The sequence below is a fragment of the Toxorhynchites rutilus genome, chromosome 2 (assembly GCF_029784135.1).
Source record: "Toxorhynchites rutilus septentrionalis strain SRP chromosome 2, ASM2978413v1, whole genome shotgun sequence".
Taxonomy (NCBI): domain Eukaryota; kingdom Metazoa; phylum Arthropoda; class Insecta; order Diptera; family Culicidae; genus Toxorhynchites; species Toxorhynchites rutilus.
In genome coordinates, this window is record NC_073745.1 from 324,907,635 (window position 1) to 324,928,150 (window position 20,516).

The window sequence follows — 20,516 nt, forward strand, 5'->3', positions numbered from 1 at the left end:
AGTCATGTACCTCAATATTGCTTTGTTCAAATGTAAGAAATTTCACACGCGGAAAAAATCTGTACCCATCTGCACTTTTAGACGAAAATCTGTACTCTGAACCGTACAGAATCTGTACCAAAAATGACGAAAAAATCTGTACCTATCCAGATAAATCTGTACGTGTGACAATACTGGTCACAATCATTCGAATTCTCGAGCGCAAATGAACTATTGTTTTCTAGAGACAATATGTATTCAGACCGCTTGAAGTTCTCCAGAATTTGGAGTAAAAGTCGCTTTGTTGTTAAATTCATTCTATATGCTTCTGAAATTTTTTGCTTGGACAAGTTTGAAAAAAGCAAGTGGATGATCCCAAGATAAAAGTTTCCGTTGTTTGCCAAGAACAAAAGTAAATAAGTGATATGTACTGATAAAAAAGCGAACGAATGACACTCAGCTAAAAGCCCTATTAGTTAGAATTTCATGGAAATAATATCCCTCTCAAAACCCACGTGCGCTATTGTACTGAAATGTCCTCACATATTTCATAATATCTTCAAAATGTCTTCGCAGTAAGTCAAATGTTTACAAAAGAAGACATGTCTTCAAACCTGCCATCCCTGCACTGGAGCCACACAAATTCTACCAATTTAGCACAAAAACGCAGTATCGGATACGTGAATATGTATATGTAACTATTAAAAAATTTCTGATGGTAACGTTCCGTGGAGTGAGAATCGACCTTGTATCAAAATTTTGCTACTCACTGTTAATGGCAGTGTGACCGTGTCTGTATTTTTGTTTGTACACTGAGAGAAATAATTAGTAAATATAACGAATTTTTTGGTAAATACTACCAATCTATAGTCATTTTCGACCGTACTAATATACACATATGTCAAGCAGAACCATGATTCGGAAGCCCAATATCGGCTACATTTTCTCGCCGAAAATGCACGTATCAGAATTATATCCTTATTATACCTCCTTATTGCCTTATGGGAACAATGAAAATGGTTAATACGCGCTTTTCTCACCAGTTTTCAGATATGACAATATCCAAGCTTACTAATGTTATCGAGTAAAATATACTAATCTCTGGTAGGGATGCGGGTTTGTTGACAATATGTACAAAAAATTTGTACATTCTACTAATTTTGCATTATACCAGGGACAGACATACAGCTGTACTTGCGTTGTACGTGTACAGCGTTGTACAGGTACCATCGTACCATGACAGACATACTTTGGTTGTACATTGTACCGTATGTCAAACTGACAATCAGATATTTTTCCAATTTCCACCACATATTTCAATGAAAAAGGTTTTTATTTAGTGTCTAAACTATCAAACACAACAAAAAAGTTTCCAATCTGAGTTATTAACTTAAAAGAAAGTCAATGAAAAGAACGTTTATCAAGTGATTTGATTCTGCTTGTTCATGCTACCCACCACTAACCGTCTATGGCGCTGCGCACAGTACAACTGTAGCCATGTACAGCGGTAATACCATGGACAGACATACAACTGTACTAGCGCTGTACGTGTACAGCGTTGTACAGGTACCACGATAGCATGACACACATACTTTGGTTGTACATTGTACCGCATGTCAGACTGACAAATAGAAGTTTGAATTTATTGCATTGTATTTTCACCAATATTTCAATGAAAAGGTTTTTATTTAGCGTCTAAACTATCGAACACAACAAATATGTTTCCACTCTGAGTTATTAACTCAAGAGAAAGTCGATGAAAAGAATGTATACCAAATGTTTTGATTCGTTTTGTTCATGCTACCCACCACTAACCATCTATGGCGCTGCGCACAGTACAACTGTAGCCATGTACAGCGGTAAAACAGGTCGGTACAGGTACAGCGATTGTACCGAGTTGCTTGCATGGTTCTAGCGCTGTACATGGTGACAGACATACAATTTTCGAAGTACAACGCAAGTACAGCTGTATGTCTGTCATAAGTATTACCAAATGTATTTGGTAGTTTTCGACCGAGGATTTTTCTAAGTGTATGCATCTTAGCTAGCATTATTTTGTTTTTCTCACCGCTTCACCCACACAACAAACCTTCCAGTAAATGGACGTGTTCTGCCAAAACATTCGTCGACTGTTTTGTTTACGCGAGCGCGTATCGTAATCACTTGTTCTATTTGTGAGGCTATTGTACTGAAATGAACACTAAACCAGAGGACGATGACGATGATTGGTTCAATAAGGACATTGATGATTTTGTGGTCAACATAAGGAAATCCTCAACAGCCGAAGATGGCCAACCAATGGAAGATTCTAGGGATGCCGGAGCTTCTCTGCTGGAATCGTTGAAAATTAAACCAAGGCAATTTTTCGATGGTACTCTCATGATAAGTTTGGTGCTTCTGATAACTAATTGTATATTGTTGCTTCCAGAAATTGATGGAAACTATTTCGATCCGTCGCTGGGTTCATCCGTTGAAGCCTCTACCAAAACTAAATTCAACTTGACGGAAGAGTCCGAAAAATATGTGCAGAAGATTCCTTTCTCGAAGCTATTATATCTGTCGGAGAACGATAGCCACGAGCTGTTCCTCGATATCTACAGCCAGAAGGAACAATTTGCCAAAACAATCACCCAAGGTAACTGCGGAAATGAATTGCTTTTGGTGGTAATGAAAATCATGAACAAAATTGGTTCACTTCCGCTGTTTGAGATAAACGTGGAACTGTATACTGTTCTGGCACAAAATGCTCTTTTCTGGGACAGTCTGATCAAGTTTTTCAAAAGAAGTACAAATCAACTTGAGGTGAAAAAGAAGAAGGGAAAGAACAAGATCCAAGGGGTCAGCACAATGGATATGCTGGGGGCTGCGGTGAGAACGTTGACTAACCTGGGGAAGTTTGTCGGTGCAAGGAAACATCTCGACGATTTTGTTGAAGAACTCACGGTAGTGCTAACCAAGGCAAGCGTGAAACTGGATGGTCTCAGGCAGGTTGCTTCCTCCGTAGGAGCAATGAATGACATCAAAAGTTTGAGTGTAAATATATACAGATTTATTCACGATTTGTTTCTGAACTTATTTCAACTCTCAGATTTACCCAACATTGAACGAGTTGAAAGGACCAGGAATTGATTTAAAACCAAATATTGTTAACGGCAAATTTCCGAGTGTTAATCACTATCTCGAAGTCCATCTCAACCTGCTTAAAGAAGATTTTATGATTCCGCTACGTGAAGGCATTAAACAGTTTATCGCAACGTCGGAACGCTCCGCTCCGGACGAACTGTACTGCGGTGATAACATTCGGATACACAACAGAGTTAGATTGCTACTGCCAAGTAGCATAAATCGTCGATCGACCAAAGAGGAACTGGTTATTGTCGATTTGGATCCAGCGGAACGCGTTTCAGGAGGTAAATCGGTACGCTACCAGAAGCTAGCTCTTCAACACACGAAGCGATTGATGCACGGATCATTGGTCTGTTTGACATCGAGCTGCCGTTTCGAGGATTTAATTGTTGCTATCATAAGTCACCGTGACAATGACCAACTTGCCAACGGATATATCTGCGTAGAGATCATCAAGGTGCAAAACTCGAAAGATATTTTCAATCGAGACCTTCTGATGGTTGAGAGTGAAATTTTCTTCGAGCCATACCATCACGTATTTAATGTGTTGAAGAATCTCAAAGCGGAAAGCTTTCCCCTAAAATCGTACATTGTGGACACAATGCCACAGCAGCAGCAGCAGTTACCTGATTATATTTCACGCGATCGTGCCACACTGTTTACACATAAAGGACACCAGTACAACATGAAAGTACCGAGTGATTGGCCCGAAAGTGGTGCCTTTTTCGGGTTAACGCCATCGCAGTACAAAGCGTTCAAACTAGCCCTAACACACAAATTTGCGCTTATTCAAGGACCTCCCGGGACGGGGAAAACTTTCATTGGACAACAGATCGTGTCGGCACTGCTGGCTAACACGGACCATCAGATCCTTCTGGTTTGCCTTACCAATCATGCGTTGGATCAGTTCCTTTGTGGGGTACTTCAATACACGGATAGTTTAGTCCGTATGGGCAGTCAATCTAAACACGCTCTTCTCGATAGTTACAATGTGAAGCAGCTGAATGAGGATGTGCTCATCGATAAGCGACTGCGGACATGTTACTACAACACCAAGCAAGATTACCTGAAAATCATGGAAGAATTTGAGAAACTCCAGAAGGAAGGAAATAGCAAAGACATTGTGAAGTGCCTGGTAGGTATAAATATAAATTATTGGGTTGGGGAAAAAGTTATCTTTCTCCGAGGTAACTTATTATAATTCTCTTATAAAAACTTTTGTCCCTATAACCAAATAAAAATGGGACAGTCGATTTTTACAAGTTTGTCTCGAGGCGAATCTTTCACCAGCCAAAACATTCGCCACAGACAGGAAAATGCGATAATCCCGTCTAAAGGCGAAGTCATCTCCAAACCAGAGATGGAAGCATCCCAACCAAGCTCTCGGAGCTTCTGGCGAGTCACTATCGGGGTGTGTGTGGCCTGTTGCCCTAGTGAAACACAATTTCTCCTGTTGACTAAAGCTGGTCACGTGATTGGGCGATTGATTCAGACGGTTCAATTGATTGCAGTACAGGTCCGAAGGGTTAGTGGTCCCCATGGTCTAGTGCTAACCGTGAAGCTTGCCGAAATGGGGGCTTCGGATTCAATTCTCTTTCAGGTCAGACATTCTATCATCAAAGGTCGTTTTTCTGGCTTGTGCTGGTTCAGGGGAACTACTCAGGATGAGCAATGGACATTGCCAGTTTCCAAGAAAGCCACAAAAACCCGGAAACAACTCATCTCCGACTTCGGCAACACAAACGAGCTAGGTACAGCTTTAATTGTGATGAGCAATATGCAGAATTGTGTGATTGAGTGGTGGCCAATCAACCCAATAATGTGCAGATTGAGAATCAAGGACCGATTCTTCAGCATCTTATCTTATCTTCTTTGTTTTTAAGAGGCTTTAAACTTTGCAGTTCATTCGCCTCTATTCTTCAACATTAGCATCATTAACGTGATAACAAAGGCGAATTCGACGCGCAGCTGGAACGCGAACGCTGAGACGAACGAACGACGAACGCTGCCCAAAACCTTAATATCTACGGAATTTCAATGCTCAGATCAGCGCACACCAGTTGACAAATGAAAACGGCCTGAGACTTATTGATTCCGCCACATTTAAAAATATTGGCGTACGCAGTACCTTCTTCCAACACAAATTCCTCCACCAATACATCTGGAGGTCACCAAATCAGACAGAGTCTCACATCACCATCTTCTGATAGACGGCCGGCATTTCTTGGATGTAACTGAAGCCAGTACCTATTGAGGCGCTAACATCGATTCGGACCACTACCTAATGATGGTGAGGATGCGTCCAAAACTCGCCGTTGTGAACAACATTCGGTACAAAGGCCTGCGACGGTACAATCGCGACGGTACAAACGCGACGAAGCAAGCAAATGTCGCCAAAAACTAAGCGCATTCGTTCGAAGCTGCGCTGCCGGAAGAGGACGAAATCCCCTCAAAGACTGTTGGAGCATGAATCAAACAGACATAAACAGCGTAGCAGAGAACATCCTAGGACACGTGGAACAAAGGCGTCAAGCGTCAAGGCGTCTGCTTCATCTATACCTGTTCCTCAGAAACGCCGATGTCAACGTTTAATGATGTTTCCGGGGGCGTTGCTGATTAATGGTCAGCTGCATCCCAATAGGAAGTATCCCGTAAATATCATCAACCAGCTTAAGAACAACAAATAAACTGGGAAAGATGGCATTGGAGCGGAACTTATCAAGATACTGAGGATACAGTCTATACTAAGGATACAGTCATCACTCACCAAAGAGAAACCATACCCTTTTCTTTTTCACTGGCGAATATGTAAAGAGTGTTTGCACTAGTTGGGAGAAATATTGGTGCGAGTGAGTCACACTCTCTTACCCTCTTTTTACTCTTGGGAGCTCTAATGTGTGAAAACCTGTATCCAGCACTGGAGCGCGCTGATCTGCACTATGTCACACTGAGGAGTACACTGAAGAGTGCAATCTCATTCGACATTCGACATATGATCCACGCATGTTTCACATCGGTTTACTGTTTTCAGCGACCCACAGGGCTAAGTAAATTGGAAGCCACACAGGTAAAAGCTGTTCTTTTACCTGTGTGCATCTACCAGAGCACCTGTCAAGGGCTCACCAAAGTATATTCTCTAGTGAATTTACCCGCTGCACTGTAGAGAGTTTGTGCGCTCTCTTTCTACACTTTCCCGCGATTGAGAGTTGGGCGAAAAAACATCTCTTCTATCATCTTGCGTTCGCACATATCTAGAACTATGAAGATTATAGACCAAAGAAGAGCGCTCTCGTTGTGGATGACGGAGAAGGGAGGTGAATTTGAGTTTCTCTTCGCTACACAGATGATATGCTAATCACTGCTAGGCTGTGAAAATTCATGTGAATCACCTTCCTGAATTCCGCCTACGAAGTGCTTTCCCAAACTATCTTCCATCGTCTATTGCCATTTACAAACAGATTCGTGGGTAGTTCTCAGGTCGGCTTCATCGAAGGTCTACTTCTAACCAAATCTTCACCGTGCGGCAGATCCTCCAGAATTGCCGTGAGTACAGAGTCCCAACGCACCATATATTGTTTCGAATTTAAAGCCGCGCATGATTCAATGACACGAAAAAAACTATGGAGTATCATGGACGAAAACAGCTTCCCCGGGAAGCTGACAAGACTGATTAGAGCTGCAATGAATAGAATACAGTGCTATGTGCGAATATCTGATACATTCGTTCTTCTACTGTGAACAACTGGATCGTTTTGAAGCTATCGATTGAACAGAAACGGCTAGAATTGGCCAACAGAAGAGGTGTTGTGTTCCATCAGGACAAAGCAAGGTCACACACGTTTGTAGTGACTCGCCAGAAACTCCGGGTGGGAAGTTCCGGACCTGACACTAAGCGATTATCACCTTTTTCTCTCATTGCAAAATTTCCTGAGTGATAAGCAATTGGGATCAAGAGAAGATTGTGAAAATTATTATTACTAGAGTTTCTTGCCAATAGGGACCAATACTTCTATGAGAGAGGCATTTTGAGGCCACCTTCAAAATAGCATTGTGCAACAATATAATAGACGCCTTTTTCCCCAACCTATGACTTATCTCATTCATAAATCTGAACAGCAAATTTTATAAAAAATTATTAAATCCTGGATTTGTGGAAACGTTTGGGTGATATGGGAATAGGAAGGTCATCCACATACACAGCCAAAAACGCTAATGAGATTAACGAATATTTTGCCAGCAACTATCTAGACACAGACCAGCAGCTAGTGATGTCTAAATTTTTCATTTATTCGATTATCGATTAATCGTTGGGGCATTTTTCACTATTCGATTCATTCGAATAACTGTCTTTCAATATTCGATTAATCGAACGAATACTTATTTCTTGAAATAATCACGTATCACGTTGTTATCTGGTCGCGTGGTCTATCGGGTTGTCGATATTAGATGGATGGATAAAAAATGTGGGGTACAAAAATTATATAGCCTAATTCTTAGCCTAAAAATGCATTAACCTTGAGAAAGATTCGTTCTTTCATTAATCGCGATTACAGTGACAATTATTCGATGTATTCATATTTTGATTACAAATTATTTTTTGACGTAGGACTACGTCTTTCATTTCTATACCGGGGTGTAAAATCAAAGTTTCGAAAACGAAAGCGTTACGCCGGAGACCGAGATTTTAAACGTTAATAGCTCCTAAACAACTGAACGAAATGTTATGATAAACACTTCATTCGAAAGATAAAATGTCTACGCGTTATATACTTGTTACTTTTTGATCCAAAAACTTGTTTCAATAGCTTTAAAATTCTTTCAAAACATATAAGCGAGCGCCACTCGGAAATCTACTCAGTTATAATTGAACAGCGATTGAGGTACCATCGCAGGAATGAATTGATGTTTCCCCAACACAGACTTTAAAACCATGGAGCCAGGAAAAATCCGTATTGCAAAATAAATACAAGCAGCGGGTACTTTTGTATTCGTTTGCGCTTTAGCAAATCGGAATGTTTCCCTAACACAGACTTCAAAACCATGGAGCCTGGGGAAATCGGCATTGCAAAATAGATACAAGCAGCGGGTACTAGTGCTCCCTTGGCCGAGTGGTGAGCGTCATAACTAACATGCCGGGTGTTCGGGTTCGATTCCCGTTCTGGTTGGGGGAATTTTTCGTCAAAGAAATTTCCTCCGACTTGCACTGTGATCACGCGTATTCTAGAGCTTGCCACTCAGAATGCATTCAAGGCGTGTTATTTGGCATAGAAATCTCAACTAAGTACTAATAAAAATGACGCAAGTAATACTACGTTGAGACGGCGAAGTTCCTCTAGGAACGTTAGTGCCATTGAAGAAGAAGAAGCGGGTACTTTTGTATTCGTTAGCATTTTTGCAAATCGGAATGTTTCCCTAACACAGACTTTAAAACCATGGAACCTGGGGAAATCAACATGGAAAAATAGATGCAAGCAGCGGGTACTTTTGTACTCGTTTGTCCAACACAGATTCCGAAACCAATAAGCATGAATTGACCTAAATTGGGATTTGTTTGCAATTGAATTCGTAAATCATTCATTGACTAGTTTAATCAATAGCTTTGCACAGCGGCGATATCGTACCCAATGAAGAACATTCGAAGTGCGATTATTGCTAATTGAAAAAACACAAATAATTACTAAGCCAACGGCAGTCCTACGTCAACCTTGCGATTATATCATAGGTATAACCCATCCATAGTTTTTTATCCCTTTTGTTTATTTTAGGCTCATTAGCATTTTAGCTGTAACAGAGCCGAATTTTAATAGTGTACATGTCACATGTTTATCATTTCTATTTACAGTAGCCATTTAGGCGTAAGAGTTTTCTATCTGCTCTTCCATTATCCAGTTAGACCGGACAGCGGAGACAGTTGATTGATCATTGTTGAATTATTTATGGAACAGAAGCCCGATGTGTCTTGCAGAGCAGAGCAGTTGTATGGATGAATCGATCTTATTTCGACCGTGGATCGATCTCCATCGCTGATGATTGTTGCGTGGACGTAGTTATTCTGTAACAACACAAAGTCAATGAGGGCCCTGAGTTCTGAACTCACGATCGATCGCTTACTAAACGAACGCGCAACCAATGTGGCTACGGAGACCCCCTATGATTTCAAATTATTCGATACAAAATTAATCGATTATAATTTCAGATATTCGATTATTTGAATTAATCGAACGATTAACCGACGTCTCTACCAGCAGCCACTTTTTACGATGGGACTTCATGAAAATCAGTTCAGTTTCAATGTAGTCAGCGAGGTTGAAGTTATTAATGCTCTGTATGAAATCTCGTCTAATGCTATTGGTACTGATAACATTTCTCCTCGATTTTTGAAGATAATTCTGCCATTAGTCGTAAGACAAGTTACTTTCATATTTAACTCAATCATCGCTACACGAAAGTTCCCAACTGCATGGAAATATTCAAAAATAATCCCAATTAGAAAGAAAAGCATTTTAAATTCCATCGATAACCTGCGTCCCCTCAGCATTTTGAGTGTGCTTTCGAAAGCATTTGAGCGCATTATCGAACGTCAAATATGTTTATATACTCATGAAGAGACTTTTGAACGAATATCAATCAGGATATCGCCCTAAACATAGCACCAAAATAGGTATGCTTAAAATATTCGATGACTTAGGGTTGATTATGGACGAAGGCAAACCAGAAGTTTTAATCCTACTGGATTTTTCCAAGGCGTTCGATACTATATCGCATAATATTTCATGCAGAAAACAAGTTTGCGTTTTTTGGCAGTGCTGTCGAATTAATTTGTTCATACTCAAGTAATGACGGCGCCAGTGGTTGTATGGTTAGCGTAACAGCCTCACAATCCGATCGGCCTGGGTTCAATCCCAGCTGGCGTCGTTGGGATTTTCTGAGGCGAAAAATCTCTGGTTACGTCTTCCTTCGGAGCGGAAGTAAAAGAAGTTGGCCCGGCTCATGAGTTGTTGAGTCTGATAGGTAGGAACAGGTGGAGTCGCCTCCCTGATGTCGGTGATTGGCACTAAAGTGGCGGAAATAAGCCGACGAAAAATAAGCGAAGATAAAAAAAAAATACTCAAGTAATCGTTTTTGAACTGTGTGGAATAATTCCAATTTTTCTAATTTCGGTTCGGTTCTGGGATAAATTTTATTTTCGTTATACATAAACGACCTTCTGAAAACTTTAAAATATTGCATGGCTCACCTTTATGCGGATGAGGTGCAACCAATGAGGTACATATAGAGGTGGAGCAGTAGGCGAACTGTATCTGTGTTGGCAAGCAGAATATCGTTTCGTAATTATTTGCATTCAATATGGAATGTACTCACGGTTGCATGATAATTTAAGCCAAAATTCTCATGGAATCATTCAACTGGTTGTTTTTTAACAGATGACAATTACAGCGTGGCTTATTCCGATTATTCATGTGGTAAAAAGGTCCAGAGAGAAGTCGTATGCTTAGTTCTCGAAAGCAGTAACATTTTCGCTGAAATTTTGATAAATTGGCGATTATTATCTCACCACATACACCGACACTAAGAGCCTTAGAAACATCAAACTCATAACGGTAAAATAATGAAACTTGGTTTGATTCTATGAACGTGGGGGAGTGAAAATGACAGATGGAAATATCACTTTTATCCATCTTTTTCGACGTGATTTCGTAAATATTCACTCCACGCAATCACATTAGCCTCATATTCAGCGGGAGCTCTACAAAAATGTACGTTTTGAATTGATAAATTACTTCCTGAAAATAGCATTTTTACATAGATGCGGTGGGCAATCAAAGATAAACACAACGACTCACATCATTATTTGCGAAATAGTTATGGCAGCGCATGCTATGTCGCTCGAAATTCGACCATCTTACCTTTTTTCCAGGACATTGAGGTGCAACTATATCATAAATGTACTATACAAAATACAAATGCAATCACTTTTCAAGTGAATGAAGGTTTGGCTCGTATTTCTGAGTGGTCATTGAGAAATAGATTGTCAATCAATGTTAAAAAGTCATACGCAATGTTCATAGGGGATGCTAGAAATATTGTTGACAGACCGTGTTTGGGGCTAAGCGACTCGTTTTTGCCATTTGTTAGCTCTGTTACCAGCTTGGGCTACAAAATCCAGGAAAATATGGAATGGGACAACTTTGTTCTTGAACCATGTGGAAAAGTGTATGGAAAACTACGCTCATTGCAGCTTAATGGTAGGTTTTTGAGTCTTGATATTAAATTAAAACTGTTTAAATTGCTTATCATTCCTCATTTTTTGTCGTGCGATTTCCTTTTGACACAGTCTTCATCAGTTGCGATCAACAAACTAAAAGTAGCTTTAAATTCGTGTGTACGTTCCGTGTTCAATCTAAATAGGGTGAATGATCTTGGTTTGTCCGATTTGGGGTGTTTTACGCAACTAGTAAATGCAAATCGATTGCTCTTCATGAAAATCACACATAATCGATACGAGTTTGGGTTTGTTGAAAAGCCCCAAGTCTCTAGTTGCTAATACTACCATAAGGTGTTGAAATTATTCCAATTTTTATGTTTTTAACGATTTTCCTTAAAGAGGAATTTACAAGTAGATGTTGCATTTATCATTGCTTGAATTTACTGTCATCATATTGATCCATTCATAACTTAGGCTTTCTTCAGAATATTGCCTTTTCTTGGGCATTTTAAAAGTGTTACCCTCAACACACTCAACACAGAGAAACTTTATCTCTGCTATGCGCGAAGAACACAATAAACAAACTGCAGCACGTCAAAGGTTGCCATAGAAATCGTGTGGACAAAATAACATTATTGAATTGACCAACTCATGATCAGAATTGAGTTCATCAAAATGCGTTAATAAATTTAGCTATGTAAATCTGATACAAATGGTGTGCAAGCATGATGTTTACAATATTTGTGTTATAATCCGGAAAAGGTCTGAATACGGGCCAAATAATCATCTGGTGATCGATTAAAAGTTGGCTCGAATGAGAGGCGCATTGACACAAATAGAAGGTGTATTTTATAATCCATCAAAACATGTGATTCCGTAAAAATATACTGTTGGGAATTTGCCAACTTATAACTCCACGGGGGGTGATTTCCGAATCAATAATATCAAGACGACCAAAGACGTGGGATTTATGTCTCAACTGGGATATTATTATATTCCTGCAAATACATTACATTTCGTGTATGTGTTAGTTTACATGTTTTTATCTTAAATACTACATGAGAATCATTCAAATTTGTTCATTTGACTTACGTTTAGTCCCGTTGTGCAATACTTGATGGTGATCAGTATACCAAAGGAAATGTGATGTATTTCGTCGGTCTCCTAGTGTAGATTTTGTTTTAATCAACCCTTTACCGAATACTCTCCGTACTAAAACCTTTTATATAGGCTAGATTTAGACATTTAAATTATATTTTAACTAGTAAGTTTACCTTCGCATGTAGGTTTAGGATGTAGGTAGATTTTAGGTTAGAACAAATTCACTAGGTATTCTAGAGTGAGCACTGCACAGGACTTTTAGTTAGTTATCTGACTTTCAATATTTCATATATTAGTTTTTACCTGATAAATCAATAGATAGCACAATAATATACCATTAATTAGCACAAATTCAATCAACAAGTTAGCTTGTAAGTTTATAATAATTTTGCCGCACGTTTGCATGGAGCACGCGAAATTGTTCTTTTAACAATAGATTTTGATGGTAACGTTTGATCAACCTCTTCGGTGAAATAGGTGTCATACAATACCTGCATACACTGGTATGAGTGGGGTGGAGATATTGGATGGGAAGGTGCGCAAACACGCCAGGAGCGTACTCAACATATACTGTAAAACTACTGTAAATCATTAAAAAGACTCTTTAAATTTATATATTTTGAAACATTCAAATACCTTATTTGACAAAGGAGCGCTGAATTTGAGCAATCAAAAAAGTGAGCAAACCATGATCATATTTTCGACTGGACAAATCAAAATCATTTACCTTAGTTTTTAGCAAGATGGTGGAGTTAACAGGTGGCTCGTAATTTACACTATTTAGAAAAGACGTATGAGGAATGGCAAGACGAAAAGTTTGGATTTGTTTATGTTATTACTTACGTTGGTATGGTTACAATTGATTTCGTCGAAGGTATTTGAAGCAGTATAATAAATAAACAGTTGTCGTTGAAAATAGCAACCTAGTAACCTTTATGCATATGCTTCCGCCAGCTGGCTCGGCTGATGTGATATGATTTATTCAGGGAATGCTTTGATCGTGGTACCGCCACTGGCGCATAATTTGCAGCTTTGTTTTTTGTGCTGGTTCATAACGGCAATCAACCGTGCCGGCGAAACTGTAGTCAATGTTTAGAGTTATCCAAACAACTATGTAAATAAATTCAAACTTACGGGATACGTCCGAAAAGCAAATCTGACATTACGTTTTACCTTCCACTTCACTTTCCTTGGTTTTTAGCATGTTTCACATTTGCAGTCAAAGTTACTTGGATGCGCGTTTCAAAGCTTTGGGAAGCTTAGATGTTGCTTCCAACTAATAAAAACCAGAGATCGAAATTCTCGCTCGACTGCGCGATAAATATTCAGTCAATCAATCTAGTTTTCTATGAACCGTGTATTGTTGATATTTTCGTCTCTTCCTTTTCACCTTTCCTTTTTTTCAGAGAAAAAGAGATGTGGAAAATCTCTATCTCTGAAGTTCAACGAGAATGCTTTTTCGTCTCTCATTTGGTACTGAAAATATGGAGCGAAAAATCAAAGCTAACTTTATCAACACTAGTCTGTTAGAGCAGCGTAAAACGATCTGCATTTGGACAGCGTCTGAATTGTATAAATATTACTCCATCTCATGTTCACTTCACGATGAAACCCAATATTGCCGCATGTTTTCAGCTGAACTGAAGAAGTGAAAAACCATTATCGGCATCAAGGAGTCACTGAAAACGAAACCATTTTTCGGCAATCCTAACTTACCGAAAAATAAAAATCGGCTTTGCATTTCTCGCGAGAATCGAAGTGAGCGCAATGAGGTACATATAGAGGTGGAGCAGTAGGCGAAGTGTATCTGTATTGGCAAACCAAATATCGTGTCGTAATTATTTGCATTCAATATGGAATGTATATGGAAGAAACAAAACAATGTTTAAAGTACTTACGGTTGGATGATAATCAAAATTCTCATGAAATCATTCAACTGGTTGTTTTTTAACAGATGACAATTATTTCGTGGTTCATTTCGATTATTCATGTGGTAAAAAGGTCCAGAGAGCAGTCGTATGCTTAGTTCTCGACACCAGTAACATTTTCGGTGAAATTTTGATTAATTGACGATTATTATCTCACAACATACACACCGACACTGAGAGCCTTCGAAAAATCAACTTCATAACGGTAAAATAATAAAACTTCGTTTGTTTCTATGAACGTGGGGGAGTGAAAATGGCACATGGAAATATCACTTTTATCCGTGTTTTTCGACGTGATTTCACAACTTTTCACTTCACGCTAACACATTAGCTTCATATTTCGCGGGAGCTCTACAAAAACGTACGTTTTTAATTGATAAATTACTTCCTGAAAATAGCATTTTTATATAGATGCGGTGGGCAATCAAAGATAAACACAACGACTGACGTCACTATTTGCGAAATAGTTATGGAAGCGCATGCTATGTCGCTCGAAACACGACCATCTTCATTACCTTTTTACCAGGACATTGAAGTGAGCGTAGAACATTCTCTCGCCTCCTATATTTTCAGCTATTTTTCCCTCTGGGTGAAAATGGATGTTTTTCGTCTCAAATCGGCGAGCATTTCGATCTCTGATAAAAACAAAGAACCCCAATATTCAACTGTAAATTGAGACCATTGAGAAGCGTTCGTTGTCAGAAGTTTGTAATTCCGCGGTACCACTTGTTGAAATATGGTAATTCATTTGTCAGAGGCGTTGCAATTTGGAATTCACTGCCGAATGATTCAACTTTAGAAAGATCAGATCAAGCACTTTCATGGAAATTAAATAAAAAATTTGTTAGATTTGAAAAATTATAAAAATGTCCAATGTATGTGTCACTAATTCTACCATGTAAAATACATTGTAACATTTGAAAAAATGCCTTAAGTTGCAGAACCAACAGTAATAACAATAATAATAATAATATATTATTATTTAAAACTGTTAGTTATACATTTTATCTATCTTCCTATTACAGAATCGACTTCAGCAAACCACCCGCCTGATTCATGAACTGAATCAGCTGTCTAACTTTGAATTTGTGAAAAAGGTACGCGTAATCGGTATGACAACGACATTCGCCGCCCGTAATCATACCCTGCTTCAGCTGCTGAAAACTCCGATTGTGCTGATCGAAGAGGCGGCTGAAGTGCTGGAATCGCATATTGTCGCTACCCTAACGCCGGCAACGGAACACTGCATACTGATCGGAGATCATCTTCAGCTGCGTCCGACCACAAGTGTGTACACTCTTTCGAAACTGTACAAAATGGACGTCTCGCTGTTCGAGCGAATGATAAAGAACAACGTGAATTCGGTGTGTCTTGGGGAGCAGCATCGTATGCGGCCGGAAATAGCGGACCTGATTCGGCCCTCGATCTATCGGGATTTGGAGGATAGCGAGAGTGTGGTGGAGCGGTCGAAGATAAGGGGTATGAGAAAAAACATGTTTTTCTTCAACCATGATGCTCCGGAAAATGGCGCAACGGACGAACAGAAATCCAAAAAGAATAACTTTGAGTGTAGATTTGTGCTCGGACTATGCGAATATCTTGTGGCGCAGGGATACGGTCCGGAAGATATCGTCATTCTGACTGCCTACAACGGACAGATGCTACATCTGGTACAGGTGAGTTCCATTTGGGCCGAAATGAATTTATATTCCTTACATCCGATTCTCCTTTAGTCCGAATTATTTTTTTTCCTTTTTATTCCTTGCCATAATAACGATCGATTTGGTTTTTCCTCGTCGTGTAAGCGTCACTTTCGCGAGGGAGATCAACCGCTGTGTTTTTGCTTTGCCCGGCAATGGGACACCCAACGGCTGAGAGCGGGTTTGTCCTTTTTCTTCCAACCCCGGTTTGTTTCGCGACTTTTACCAATACTATGGTGGCTCCCGAGACACCGTTTGTCCACAAAAGTCAAAAGGAGAAAAAATGATTTTTCATTTTGATTTGATGATTTTTTGAACCACCTTAAAATTGGAAAAAACATCTTGATGACTTGACATGGGTTAATTCTAACACTGACGCAGTGGGGTCAGAAGCAGAACTCCCTAAAGACGCCACACGAGGAGCACACACAAAAAGCCATTTAAACTTACTCCACATTTCACAATGCCACACTACCATTCTTACCTCTAATTACGTTTAGCTGATGAACAGGAGCTGATGAATATATATATATATATATATATATATATATATATATATATATATATATATATATATATATATATATATATATATATATATATATATATATATATATATGGCCATTCCCTGCCAAATCGATATAGTGGTTCTCAGATTTTCGTCAAAAGTGGTAGTTTTGTTCTTTATCGCAAATTATTAGAACCGTGGTTTTTTTTTCGTTAGGGTGACCAATCCATTTTAGGGTGCTCAAAAAAATCCTTTTTTTTCACATTTTTGCCAAAAATTACCTTTATATTTGTTTTTTATAGCAAAACGTTCATAATCATAATTCATTATTCAAAAACTATAAAAACGTCTCCCTGGTTTCGACATATGTTATGCGAAAAATCGTCAGCTTTTCAGAAAAAAAAATAGAGCGCTCTTGGTCCCGAGACAATGAAAACTAGTAAAACTAATACAATAGACAGTTACGAAATCAAAATCCCTTTTTTTCGCAAGTCAAATATTGATTTTTCGAACCATCGGTTAATTTTGAAAAATCTTAACTCTAAAACGCTCCCTTCCCCTTAGAGAGGGGAGAGGAGTGTCGAACCACCATAGAAACATTTATTGCACCCTGAAACCTCCACATGCCAAATTAGGATTCGTTTGCTTGATTAATTCTCGAGTTATAAAGAAATTTGTGTTTCATTCGTATGGCAGCCCCCCTTAGAGAGTGGGGAGGTGTGTCTATACAACATAGAAACATTTATTGCACCCTTAAACCCCCACATGCCAAATTTGGGTTCGTTTGCTTGATTAATTCTCGATATATATATCGAATTATGCTGAAATTTGTATTTCATTTGTATGGCAGCCCCCTTTAGAGAGGGGAGAGGAGTCCCGAACTATCGTGAAAACCTTTCCCGACCCCAAAAACCTCTACATAAATATTTTCAAGTTGATCGGGTCAGTAGTTTCCGAGTCCATAAGAATCAGACAGACAGACAGACAGACAGAAATCCATTTTTATATATAAAAAAAGAAGATAGAGAGATTAGAGATATTATTTTCTTCAATGTAATAAATGTCTGAATCGATTGACGCAATAATTTTGTAAATCCTTCAGCCAATCACTGAGCAATAATTGTGAGTACAAGAGGAAGCTCGCATCTTCGATTTCGGCCAATTAGAACGAGGGATTTCCGTTTGGATAATGGTTGAGATTTTTCAACGCTTGGATAGTTAGTTTCATAAAATATATTATTTTATTCATTGTAATGCATTGCTATGGAGTGACCAAATAAATCTCATCAATGTATCATGAAATGACTGAATAATGAGCGTTTGAAATTGGATAATTTTCACGATGAGACCGATTTTCGTTTTTCAATTTGTAATATCTTCCCAAATGAAATAATTCAGTTCCAAAAATTTTTAACTCGCCAACAACACTCGGCAAATACATATAAAAATAGATATGCACATTTCTTCGTAATATATAGGGTTGGGGAAAAAGAAATGTCGTATTTCTGAACGAAATTTGACGCTTTATTTAACGTACTTAAAATTATCAATTTTAAGTCAAATATGCGCCGTTTTGTTCGCAAACTTGTTGCCATTTAGAAGGCAACTTCATTATCCTCCCCTTCTAAAACCCCCTCCTTATTTGCAAAAAACTCAGACAGCTAGTTTTCTCAAGCCTCTTTTGAGGCCAACTTGGACCGGAAGAGATGATAATCACTTGGAGCCAGGTACGGACTATACGGTGGGTGCAATAGGACATCCCATCCGAGCTCTCGTAGCTTCTGACGGGTCATCAAAGATGTGTGAGGCCGAGCGTTGTCCTGGTGGAAAACAACACCATTCCTATTGATCATTTCTGGCCGCTTCTGGTCAATCGCCTGCTTCAAACGGTCAAGCTGCTCACAGTAGAGAACCGAGTTGAGGGTCTGGCCATAGTTGAGCAGCTCATAGTAGATGATTCCCTTCCAATCTCACCAAAAACACAGCAAAACCTTCCTGGGCTTGGCGATGGTTTGGGCCGGCTTACCGCGCTTCGACCACGACTTTTTTCGCTTTAGGTTGTCGTACGTGATCCACTTTTCATCACCAGTCACCATCTTCTTCAAAAATGGGTCGAGTTCGTTCCGTTTCAGCAGTGCATCGCAGGCGTTGATTCGGTCTAAAAGATTTTTTTGCGTCAACTTGGGTGGCACCCATACATCCAGCTTTTTTTTGGAATCCAATCTTCTGCAAATGGTTCCAAACGGTTTTATGGTCTATACCCAGTTCCTGGCCAATCGAGCGAGTGCTCACATGCCGGTCTACTTGGATGATTTCAACGATTTTATCGGTTTCCACGACGATTGGCCTACCAGTACGGGGTGTATCTTCGACAGCCACTACACCAGAACGAAATAGATCAAACCAACGATGTGCTGTGCGAATCGTTACAGTAACGGTTCCATAAACTACACGATTTTTTTTGGCCGCCTTCGTTGCAGTTTTACCTCGCAGGTAGTAAAAACGTAAAATATGGCGAATTTCTTGCTTGGTGGACTCCATCTTTGACGCGCTATAACTTGAGACTGAAAAGGACAATCACAACACTGTCAAAACGACACTTGTAGCACAGATTGTCGTCTTTAAATAGCCGTTTAGTACGACCCGATGCGATAAGTACAACACAAGATATGTTTAAGTATTGTCATATATTTACAATATACGACATTTCTTTTTCCTCAACCCAATATCTTGACGGCGCCAGTGGTTGTATGGTTAGCGTAACAGCCTCACAATCCGATCGGCCTGGGTTCAATCCCAGCTGGCGTCGTTGGGATTTTCTGAGGCGAAAAATCTCTGGTTACGTCTTCCTTCGGAGCGGAAGTAAAAGAAGTTGGCCCGGCTCATGAGTTGTTGAGTCTGATAGGTAGGAACAGGTGGAGTCGCCTCCCTGATGTCGGTGATTGGCACTAAAGTGGCGGAAATAGGCCGACGAAAAATAAGCGAAGATAAAAAATAAAAAAAAAAACCCAATATCTTGGATTACACCGACTTTTCTTTCAATGTTTCGTATTATAGGAACGCAAGGGCCACGAAAAGCTACACGGTATCCGGATAACCGTGGTGGACAACTACCAGGGTGAAGATGCGAAGATAGTTCTACTGTCGTTAGTGCGAAGCAATGATGCCGGAGCTATTGGATTTATGGCCTTCCAGAATCGGGTCTGTGTAGCCCTGTCGCGAGCCCGTGATGGCTTCTACATGATAGGCAACATGGATACGTTGGCCAAGGGTTCAAAAATTTGGCAGGGAGTGAGAAAACGCCTGGAGGAGCACTCAGCTATCGGAAGTGTTTTGGAGCTCATGTGCGAAGAGCACATGAGCATAAGTCAGGTTGGATACTTAAAGATAATCAACCGCAATATGTTGTAACTTCTCTGTTATTCTTACAGATAGAAAAACCTGAGGACTTCAAGAAAGTCACATTCGGTGGCTGCCAGGACATGTGTCGCGTAGTGAAGGAATGCGGACATCAGTGTGACAGTTTCTGTCATGGGGCACTATATCCGCATCGGGTGTGTCTGTGCAACCAAGATGACAACGTCAGTTTTTATTGAGAAAAAATACGTCTAGAAGAACTGACGAAGGTCGCATTCTGATGACAATGCAAAATAATCAAAACATGCGTAGGTTTACCTAACGACCAAAATTTGTGATGAACAGTTCAATCTCCGCGTTAAAAACGCATTTTCGACATAGAATTAACACCCATGTGAAAACCTTTTTTTCTCTTTTAAAGAGAATCACAACAGTATAGTTTCGAAACAACAATATAATTTATTTATAATCCAGAAGTTCTATAACAGCTTATTTCATGCCGAACGGTTCTATTTTTGTGACTTAGAGAACCATTATAGACAAGCTCTGCAAGTTGCCACACATAGACATCCGACCTGCATACTTCAAAATTCTCCTTGGAGCTGCCTCTG

General features: G+C 39.6%; 1 protein-coding gene and 1 long non-coding RNA gene across 3 annotated transcripts; one reads left to right on the plus strand and one right to left on the minus strand.

The window, feature by feature from the left end:
• Positions 1 to 1,850: 1,850 nt before the first annotated feature.
• Positions 1,851 to 20,375, plus strand: LOC129769877 (NFX1-type zinc finger-containing protein 1). Of its 2 annotated transcripts, XM_055772386.1 has the most exons (7): positions 1,851 to 2,010; positions 2,076 to 2,350; positions 2,408 to 3,012; positions 3,068 to 4,240; positions 15,366 to 16,016; positions 19,606 to 19,920; positions 19,980 to 20,375. In XM_055772386.1, the coding sequence occupies exons 2-7, from the start codon at positions 2,173 to 2,175 to the stop codon at positions 20,142 to 20,144; spliced, it is 3,087 nt and encodes a 1,028-aa protein (XP_055628361.1). In that variant the 5' UTR covers positions 1,851 to 2,010; positions 2,076 to 2,172; the 3' UTR covers positions 20,145 to 20,375. The 2 variants fall into 2 exon arrangements, with proteins under 2 accessions (XP_055628361.1, XP_055628360.1); XM_055772385.1 differs by having other exon boundaries at positions 1,851 to 2,350.
• LOC129769878 (uncharacterized) lies at positions 12,410 to 12,855 on the minus strand. Its single transcript, XR_008741990.1, has 3 exons — positions 12,716 to 12,855; positions 12,586 to 12,657; positions 12,410 to 12,530 (listed from the first exon to the last, which is right to left on the minus strand). It is a non-coding gene; the product is annotated as an uncharacterized LOC129769878 (long non-coding RNA).
• Positions 20,376 to 20,516: the final 141 nt, after the last annotated feature.